Source organism: Cygnus atratus, chromosome 5, assembly GCF_013377495.2.
Source record: "Cygnus atratus isolate AKBS03 ecotype Queensland, Australia chromosome 5, CAtr_DNAZoo_HiC_assembly, whole genome shotgun sequence".
Taxonomy (NCBI): domain Eukaryota; kingdom Metazoa; phylum Chordata; class Aves; order Anseriformes; family Anatidae; genus Cygnus; species Cygnus atratus.
In genome coordinates this window covers 60,480,716-60,490,828 of record NC_066366.1, presented here as the reverse complement: position 1 = coordinate 60,490,828, position 10,113 = coordinate 60,480,716, and the positions used below count along the sequence as shown (strand labels likewise).

General features: G+C 48.5%; 1 protein-coding gene across 2 annotated transcripts; it reads left to right on the top strand.

Moving 5' to 3' along the window:
- The first annotated feature begins 398 nt into the window (after positions 1–398).
- Positions 399–9,808, top strand: DACT1 (dishevelled binding antagonist of beta catenin 1). 2 transcript variants are annotated; one of them, XM_035551520.2, is made up of 4 exons: positions 399–856; positions 2,778–2,910; positions 4,543–4,698; positions 7,180–9,808. In XM_035551520.2, exons 1-4 carry the CDS (start codon positions 497–499, stop codon positions 8,922–8,924), a joined length of 2,394 nt encoding a protein of 797 aa, XP_035407413.1. In that variant the 5' UTR covers positions 399–496; the 3' UTR covers positions 8,925–9,808. The 2 variants fall into 2 exon arrangements, with proteins under 2 accessions (XP_035407413.1, XP_035407411.1); XM_035551518.2 differs by having other exon boundaries at positions 7,066–9,808.
- The last annotated feature ends 305 nt before the right edge of the window (positions 9,809–10,113 follow it).

Genomic DNA, 10,113 nt, shown 5'->3' with positions numbered 1-10,113 from the left:
AGAAATGTCTCCTCATTTCCAGCCTGAACCTCCCCTGGCACAACTTGAGGCCACCTCCCCTGCGCTCCCCACCTTCCCCCCGCTCTCCCCGCCACCCTGGGCTGCCCTCTCCCCATTTATTTTCCTCTTCCAGCCGCGCTGAGCTGCCCAGCGCCCCGACGTGCCGCCGAGGGGCTTTTCAGAGCCCTCACCCACCCCCAAGCCGCCCCCGGCTCCTTCCGCCGGGGCACGGCGGCGGCCACCACCGACCCCCGGCGGCCCCGCAGGGAGGCGGAGCTGAGGAAGAGGAGGAGGAGGCCGAAGAGGAGGAGGAGGAGGAGGAGGAGGGCGGAGCGGCGGTGGGCGGGCGCGGGGCGGCGGCGGCAGCCGGGTTCCCCGCGGCCCATTCGCCACCGGCACCGGCGGCCCCGGAGGCAGCGGCGGCCCCGGCAGCGCGGAGCTCGGCGGCCCCCCGAGGGCAGGGCCCGGCAGCGGCGGAGCCCCCTCCCCTGCGGCGATGAAGGCCAGCCCCGGGGCCGCCGCCTCGGCGGGACCCGGACCGGCACCGGCAGCGGGATCGGGTCCGGTCCCGGGAGCGGGGCCGTCGGGGGGAGCCGATGCTCGCTGGAGGGAGAAGGGCGAAGCGGAGGCGGAGCGGCAGCGCACCCGGGAGCGGCTGGAGGCCACGCTGGCCGGGCTGGGCGAGCTGGACTACCTGAGGCAGAGGCAGGAGCTGCTGGTGAAGAGCCTCCTGCTGCGGCGACCCCCGGGGGCGCAGGGGGGCCGCGGGGAGCAGCAGTCGGGCGAGGGGCCGCCGCCGCGGAGCCTGGAGGAGAAGTTCCTGGAGGAGAACATCCTCCTCCTGCGGCGGCAGCTGGTGAGCCCCCGGGACCTCGGGGTGCTGGGGGTGGCGGCTGGGCGGGGGGGCACCAAGGCACCGCAGCCCGACACCCCGTCCCGTCGGGGCGGTGATGCCCCGTTCTCCCCGCGGCTCCCTGCCCTCGTCCCGGGGGAGCCGGGGGATGGCTCTCGGGGACCGGCTGGAGGGGAGAGCCCGGACGGGGGCCACCGCCTCCCGCAGCCCCGGCGGCGTTTTGCTGGTGGCTGCCCGGCCCGACTGCCATTCAAGGCAAGAGATGCGCTCCCCTTGCCTTGAATGGAAGTGGGAAGCGAGCTCCTGGCTCGGCGAGCCCCAAAGGAGGCGCCGGGAGCTGCGGCGCGCTCGGGATCGGGCCCCGCGCGATAAGGGGTGCTTTTGTTGGAGACGCGCTTGGGGGCTCGTGCGGGAAGGGAAGGCAAGCGGCAGATCGGTTTGCAATGAAAATAGCCTACAGCTGTGCCTGGCCTTCTTTGTGGGCGGCTCAGCACTTGCTTTCACCGGGGGAGAAGTTGGACGGCGCGATTTATTTGCTTCCCCCCAGTTTTTTTTTCATCCTAGCCTTTTGGTGCACCTAATATAGACTGATTTCCTTCCTTAAAAGAAAAAAAATGATCTCGCTGCTCGGCAAGAGCCGTAGCCAAGTACCAGGGCACCACCATCCGAAGAGGGGCTTTGTGGCAGCGCTTCCATTTGTGCACTTGACGTTGCAGCACGGTGCTGGCTGGGCTGGGGGGATACCGGGGGCAGTAGGTGGCGCCCTCAGGCACCGCTCGAACCCCAGCCCGGCTTCCAGCCTGCTCCCAGCTCCGGCCAGAAAGGTGGGAGAAGACTTGGGTCACCCCTTTGGTTCTCCAGGGATGGTGATCAAAGCCAGCGCGGCTTCAAACGGCCTCGTTCGTGCTGTTGGCGTTCGCTTTCCCTTTGCCCGAGGACTGGCCCACCCCAGGGAAGGGTTGTCCTTGATTTAATGGGTTCAGAGCGAGCCCAGTTATGAGCATCAAAACTCTTTGCGATGAGCGTATTGGAGCACCGCTGGGCACAGATCAAATGATGCACTTAGAAAAAAAAAAAAAGAGATAAACCTTCCCCCTGCTTCCCCCACTTTCCCCAAAGCCAGAACAATTAAAGAGTATGAAGCAGAACAGACGATGGATAAGCAACATTATAATACACACAGGGAAACTGATTGCATTGACCGTGGGTTAATGAGTGCCTTACAAAATCATTTCTTATTGCTTATTTTATGCCATCAAATTACCTTCATAAATAGCCTTAAAATTCATCTCACAGCAATTTTGTACAATTATAATGGGAGAAGAGGAAGAATTTCTCTTCCTTCCTGCTGCACTGCAAAACTAATAAAAGGGTGGTGATCCCAGCTCTGGGAATCTTGCTGCCTCTGTGGTGGAATATGGGCTTATACCGTGCAGCAGAACGAGGCGGTTCCCACACTACAGACACTTGTTGGCAGAGCCGCTCGTCCCATTGTGTGAACAGATGTGATCTCTGACTAGCATCACTGCAGTGGTGAACGTCCCCTATTACACTGGCAAAGCTGTATTTTCACTGAAGTAACCCATTTCATATGTGCAGGTCTGGTTTTACCATATCATACAAAACAGCTTTGTTGTTACAGCTGTGTTCTCGCAAAAGAGCGCTTTGCCAACACAGTGTATTGTGGGGCATACTCCTTATGTAGAGCTGGTTGGAAAAGGCTGGAATGAAGTGCCTGCATAATTCTTCAGTTAAGTATTTATCCAGAGCATGTATCTAGAATTTCAGGACTTTGTCCTGTTTGTAATTTTTTATTTTTTAAAGAACGTTGACATGATGCTCAGAGGGAGAAGGCTGATAGTCTGTGGAACCCCTTCGTGTCTGCCCCACTGAAGGAGCTGACGTTTGTTGTCTTGTTTTCCAGAACTGCTTGAGGAGGAGGGATGCCGGCCTATTAAATCAGTTGCAAGAGCTAGATAAGCAAATAAGTGACCTCCGTCTGGACGTAGAAAAAACGACAGATGAACACCTTGAGACAGACAGTCGTCCAAGTTCAGGTAAGGCCAATGTGCAGCAGGACGGAGCCTCTGAATACCTGGAATTAAGCAGCCTGTAGTTTTCAGTACTGCAACAGTAAATGTATATTGCACATTCACACTCTCATAATTAGTGTCAACTAGGAAAGTTCACCTACTACTAGAAAGGTTGCTGTTTGTAGACAACATATTCAGAGGGATGTTTCAAGCTTAATTAGGTTTTTAGTGTCTGGGTCATGTTTTTTTCTCAAGGCCACCCACAAAACGTTCCAATCCTCCTGTGTATTAGGAAGGAGGTTGCAGGAAAAATGGTAAAAGCAAGCAGCGACAGCAAGAGAAAGATGTCAAAGTTAATCTTGCATCCAGATGGAACAGTGAATTGTAATATCTGATCCCCGATGTATTGAATTTCATTCCATTCTAATTGTGTTGAAGCCAATAAATGGTATTTAACTATGGGGAACCTTCCTTAGCGGCATCTAGACTTTTGATGGCACTAAAAAGTGGAAAACCCACCAAACAATCACTTGCACTGTTAAAACCATTGCTTATTTCTAATTTGAACTTGACTTGCTCCCATACTGATTTATTTTCAAATGCTTTTCTCCCATAGACTAAGGTCTTTTCTAGTGCCCAGCTTTTTCTCCTCTTGGAGGTGCTATACATTTTAATTCCCAGCTTTTTTTGATGAGCTAAACAGGTCAAGTTCATTAAGTCATTTGTTTCAAGGCATTTTTCCAAGCTCTTAAATAGCTTTATGGCCCCTTTCCAATTTTTTAGCTTTGTTTTAAGCGTGCTGGATTTGAGGACTAGGCACACCGTTCCAATGTCTTTCTTACCAGTGCCATATAGACTGGTGAAGTCATTTCCCAACTGTTATTCATTAGTCTCTTTGTACATCCAGCAATCTCATTAGCTTTTTTCTTTTTTCCTTTTTTTTTTTTTCCATATCATTAAGCTTGATTGAGCTGCTTTTCCATGCTGACTAAGTCCTTTTCAAGAGAATTGTTTTCCAGGATGCATCCTCGTTCTGTAGACATGACCTGCATTCCTTTTTCCTAAATGTACAATTTAAATCTTGATTATAGTGTGTTGTATTTTTCTTGGGTAGACCCTATTTACCAAGAAATAAGATTTTCTGTGTCTGCACATTATTTACTATTCTTCTGTCATGTCATCCTAAATATTATATCTATGTCCAGAACTTTGGTGAAAATAATGGATTGCATTGGGCCCAACACTTGGTAAAAAATTCTGTAGTCAAGTGATAGCTGGGGAGTCTGTGTTGGAATATGCTATTAAATGAGTGGGCTGACAAACACAGCCTGGAGCCTTCTAGCTAAAATCCATAAGCCCCTGTAAAGGTTAAAGCCCGAGCCCCTATAAAGGTTAAAAAAATACAGTTAAAAAAATCATATGCTGAATAAAGTTGTGCTCTTTTACTTTTAAGTGCCTTACTATTAAACTGAATTCTTTGTAGCAGTAAGGGTATTACTAAATTGTGCACTGCTTTTTGGATGACTGAATGAAATCCCATAACTAATTGCAATAGGGTAAGCCAACATAAACATGAGCATGACTGCCTTTCTAGGGACACAACTGGTAACTTTGTGTAGACATAACTAATATAAATCCAAACTCTTATTTTTATAGGGTTTTATGAGCTGAGTGATGGAGCTTCTGGATCGCTCTCGAATTCGTCTAACTCTGTCTTCAGTGAGTGTTTATCCAGTTGCCATTCTAGCACTTGCTTTTGCAGCCCTTTGGAGGCAACACTGAATATCTCAGATGGACGCCCTAAATCTGCAGGTATAGTAAAAGCAGGTCGAATACATCATACTCCAGGAGGTGGCTTTGGCTTTGGAAATACTGCCTCAGGAGTATCTGGGTTGGATTAACCCTTCTTCTTTTCATTTGATGTGCTGTGCTCTGAAAAGATTCCAGTGCCTATCATGTACATGTGTCATGAGGCAGGACCATTTCCCTTCCACCACTCCAGCCTTACATGTGAATGTCGCCCTTAACGTATGAAAAAAACTCGTGAAAATATGACAGCTGCTCTACCCAGTAGAGGGCAGTGGTACATACGCACATAAACACATTAGTCGGCTATTTTCTCATGATTTCTTTTAGAAAAGCATTTTTACTAAACAGCAGTAATTAGAAGTACCTCCACAGCCATGCAATATAGGCCCACTGTTGTCCTTATTAAAAGTGACAGAGTAAGGAGCTAGCTGCAGGTTGCAAGTTGGTCTGTTTGTAGCAGTCATTTTGTCAGCTCTGAAGGTCTTTAACACGCACGTGATGATGCTCAGGTGTGTTCTTCATGTAGGTATTACAGGCAAATAGACATAATGAAAAGGGAAAACGTATTTTGTCTCCGGCAGAGAGCTGTTGAGTTTCCATTGTCACTAGGTTGAAGTTGCAATCCTTACTGTGTATGATGGTAAAATAGGAAGGCCTCCTCTGTCCTACTCTGTCCTGCTTCAGTAGGACTTTTGTGATTGAGCATTACTGGTTGAAGTTGCAGCCGTACTCATTCAAAAGCCTTAAGTCCATTCTGGGTTGTGGAGGATGCTTGTAACCATAGTATTTCTAATTTCCATTCTGCTCTTTAAGGTTAACTTATAGTGAATTTTTGTGAAACGAGGACAAAATAATGTATGTTCTTCTGACTCAGAAGTGGGAAAATTCAGCCTGGGATACATTCTTTCTGAGATGCTGAGAACTCCTCTAAGTTATCCTTTGAGCAGCTTGAGGTAATTTAATGTTCCCTGTTGAAAGGTATATTTGATTTTCAGCAGCCATATATAAAAAGAAAAACATGCATAAGGCTTTCCAGCAGATTGCTTTGCTGTTTTTTTTTTTTTTTCTGTGTACAACATGAAATCTAAAACTCTCATTAATCATACCGTCTCACTTTTAGGAAGGAAATTTCTCAAACTGGCACGTTTCAAAGAAGTCTTTTTTGGCAACATTTCCTGACTCTGACATAGAATTTAGGAAATGTGGGAAAACTGTGAGGTGATCTGGAGGAAGTGCCTGTTCCTACCTTCCCTGTTCTCCCTCTCCTGCCCACACAGGAACATCATCTCTATCAGCTAATTTCATCAAAGTATGTGAGACCTCTTTTGAAATAAGCCTTAGATAAGTGGCAAGCACTGAGCATTCAAATTTGAGAACCCTGGCTGAAGTTTCTAGCCCAAGGGTAGAAAACAAAACTGACAATAATCTGCAAGGATCATTTAGGTTGTCCCCCTACCCAGGAAGACAAAATGAACTAAACCTTAAGAAAATAATAATCTTAGGTGCTTGGATTGAAGCCTTGCTTGTAAGGTTGCTTGTCTCCTACGTAAGTGCCTTAGCCATTACATCTGACTCATGCATCTTGAAACGCACTGGATTTCTCTTCCACAACTCTCTTTGCAGAGCCAAGGCTAGGTGATCGGCTGTATTGACCTGCAATCCTTGTACTTGTGTGGAAAGATGAGCCTGTTTCCCGTTCTTTCACCTCTTATTGTTCAAAATGCACACCTATTATTATTATTTACATTATTGCAATTATAAATAGTTATCATGCTAATAGTAATTATAATTATAATAATAACAACAATAAAATTAAATCTGGGTTTTCTTTTTTGACCCAAGACATACTTGGAAAAATCTGGAAGTGAAATTTGTCAATAAGCTAGAAGCAATTCATTGGTCTCTTGTCTATGTTTTTTCTTTCTCTTTGGGCAAAGTAAAATAAGAATTATACATCTGAGGCCCACAGTGAGTTATACAGGTGACAGTGTAACACACAAACATGAGAGACCTTTACAGACTTCTGGGTGGCTTGGATATGAAACAGGAAGCTCTTAGCAGTCTAAGCACAAGTATGAAATCAATGTAAATATTCTCATCAGGGCTGAGATTTTTATTTTTTCAACAATTTGGCCATGTTGGCGCAAACCCTCCCTAGATGCAGGTGGGAAGAGACCCACAGAAGAATAGTGCTGCTTTTATAGCTGTTGAGCAGCAACCTGGTAGAGAGATTTCTCCTGTTTGAACAGCACTGTCGTAGTGAAAACGTTACACCACTTGTGTAGATGAGACCGGAGCCCCTGACAGCGTGTGAAAAACAGCAGGACTGTCACTGGTAGGCTCTCTAAACTCTTCTAAAATGCCTTTCAGATCTCATAGGCTGGATGGATTATAATAAGGAAGGCCAGCATGAGGACCAGACCGCAGGCTCTGTCTGTCGCTCTTTGTCCACACCGCACTCAAATTCCCTCGATGTCGTTGCAGATGTACATCCAAAGTACCAGTGTGATCTGGTGTCTAAAAACGGGAGTGACGTCTACCGGTACCCCAGCCCTCTCCATGCGGTCGCTGTGCAGAGTCCCATGTTTCTTCTCCCTGTGACTGAGAACCCCCAGCGAGAAGAGGAGAGACTTGGCTGCGATATTACCGACGTTTGCGCTGGATCTGAAATAGACTCAGGAAAAGCAGCCGATGCCTTTCTCCCGCCGGGCTCCTGCCCTGCATCGTGCCCGTCCGCCAGCAAGAGGATAGACGGCTACATCTTAAGCCTGGTGCAGAGAAAGACTCACTCTGTAAGGACTAACAAACCAAGGACAAGTCTCAACGCTGATCCCACCAAAGGGATCTTGCGACACGGCAGCATGTGCGTCAGGCAGGCTGCTGGGGCAGTTTCGCACAGCAATGTCGTGAACCTGAAGAGCACGAAGCAAGCGTGCTTGCCGCCCAGTGGGACGGCCGCTTTGGACAACGTGGTGTCCTCCCCGCTCAAGCAGAGGCCGAGGGAGGCAGGTGGTGAGCAGGTGGAGAGTAGAAAGGTGCCTTTGCCACCGGCTTTTCCACCCGGTGCAGCGAGTGAAGCCCAGAGCAAACATCTGCTGCGGGGGGCCAAGCCAGCGCCTTCAGAGCTAAACCGACACATGGTGGCTACCACGGGGGATGTTCCCAAGGAAAGCGGCCAGCTCTTCACGGTGTCTCCCAAAGAGAGCCCAGGGAAGCCAGTGGTGCTGCAGCCAGAGACCAGGGTCAGCCAGCCTCCCAAAAAGGTTCTGCTGAAGAGCAGCTTGCAGGTGGCTCACTCCTCCTCGCCTCCTGTGGAGGAGAGGCCCACGCTGGATTTCAAAAGCGAGGGCTCTTCTTCTCAAAGCCTTGACGATGGGTTGCTGGTGAATGCCCAGTACATACCGGCCCAGCAGCAAAGCGTTAAGCTCCACAAAGGCACCCGAAATGTCAAGATTTTGAAAAGCTCAGCGCTGAAACACAGGCCACACCTCACCAATGGGCTGGAAAATGGCGCGCAGACATTGCGGGAGAAAGGCAAGCCGGTCGGCAAGAAGTGCCGCTTCCCTGAGGAATTGGATACAAATAAGAAACTGAAAAAGCCCTCCTCAAGGGGGAAGAGGAGCAGCAGCTTGCAGCCGGAGTCTGGCCTCCAGGGCAGGCCTACCGGCCTCCATAAATCGGTAATCAGATCCCACGGACATGGCCGGGAGGTTGTGGTGGCCAAACCGAAACACAAGCGGGCCGACTACCGCCGGTGGAAGTCGTCGGCGGAGATTTCCTACGAGGAGGCCCTGCGGAGGGCAAGGAGGAACCGGCGGGATGGCGTAGGAGTCTACTCGCAAGTTCCCCTGCCGTATGTCAGCCCCTACGCCTACGTAGCCAGCGACTCGGAGTACTCAGCGGAGTGCGAGTCTTTGTTCCACTCCACCGTGGTGGACACGAGCGAGGACGAGCAGAGCAACTACACGACGAACTGCTTCGGAGACAGCGAGTCCAGCCTGAGCGAGGTGGAGTTCGTCGGGGAGAGCACCACCACCAGTGACTCTGATGAAAGTGGGGGCCTCATTTGGTCTCAGTTTGTCCAGACGCTCCCCATCCAGACGGTCACGGCTCCAGAGCTGCATGAAAATGCAGCAAAGGCCTTTGTCAAAATCAAAGCCTCCCATAACCTCAAGAAGAAAATCCTGCGCTTTCGGTCAGGCTCCCTGAAGCTCATGACGACCGTCTAGTGAAGGGACTTGGTGGAATGTATCTGTTTCTGCTTTCGGAAGCAAGGTGCTTTTGTGTACATATTTCCACAGATTTTTTTTTTATACAAATATTTAAAACTTAAGGTAAATTATGTCACTTGTCTTCAGAACTTGGGTGGATACTAGTGCCTTTTAAGTGGAAATAAAAACCATTACACTTGTTTAAAAAAAAACAAAACATAACACTGCCATTTCAGTGGTGAACAGCCTCCAGTGCATAGTATCAGAAGGCTTTGAAAAAAAAAGGCTAATGTTTCCAGGAATGGATCTTCTTTGCCTATTTTTTTTTTCCAGTTCTGGGTCTTATACAGGATATCAACAGCTTAAGGTCATAAGGTTTTAGGGGGTGAGGGGGAGGGAGTATGGGTGGTCTTCATGTTTTTGCTTGTTCCCTTTCTGCTGCTCCTCTTGCCACATCTTGAACTTGTTCCTCCTGATAGTCCAGCCTGATTTTTTTTGTCTTTTTTTTTCTTGTTGATTCTCTTCTTGAAGCTGGCCTCTGTCCCTCCCCAACCTTCTCCCATGAGGAAAGGGCTCCTGTTAAATCTATCTCCAAGGTCAAGTTGCCTTCTCTGGAGTGCACTCTGCTCTGATTTCCTGGGAGTCCCAGTGTGGACTGTGGTGGTGTTCAGAACAAACTGTTGGAGCAGCTGACCAAGGCTTAGTAGCTTCAGTATATTGTGTAAAACTGCTTTTGAAAAAAAAAAACATATGCATGTCACGTGCATGAGTATCAGTAGTTTTAATATTCCTGTTGATGTCCAATTGACTGTACATCATCAATGGCTGTTTTTATATATATATCATTGTGTAAATTAATATAACACATCATATGCTGTAATAAACAGTCTGTTTTAATACTTTTTTAAAGTTTGTTACATTGGGGCAGACCCAGTCAATGGTTTTGTATTGGCGTTGTCACCACCTCGGTGTCTCTTTAATGTGGCCTGTTAACATTCCCTGGAATTCGTCATGCAGGAAATGGAGCAAGTTTAAAATGTTGCTGTGTATGTGATTTGTGCTTTGAGGGAACTGGATTGTCATGGCTCCTCTTGTTCTTGCAGTAACTTGCATTTTTTTTAAGGGCAAGATGGGATTGAGGAGCTCGGAGATGTCTTCAGGTTGTTGCTTATGGGCAGCTCATATTGCGGAGCAGATGGAAATGTAA

What these genes read in the sequence shown, in the direction of transcription:
- DACT1 (XM_035551518.2), top strand. Translation starts at nt 497, where the DNA reads ATGAAGGCCAGCCCCGGGGCCGCCGCCTCGGCGGGACCCGGACCGGCA. An exon ending in TCCTCCTGCGGCGGCAGCTG is followed by an intron (nt 857 to 2,777) that starts GTGAGCCCCCGG and finishes CTTGTTTTCCAG; the next exon opens with AACTGCTTGAGGAGGAGGGA. An exon ending in TGGACGCCCTAAATCTGCAG is followed by an intron (nt 4,699 to 7,065) that starts GTATAGTAAAAG and finishes AATGCCTTTCAG; the next exon opens with ATCTCATAGGCTGGATGGAT.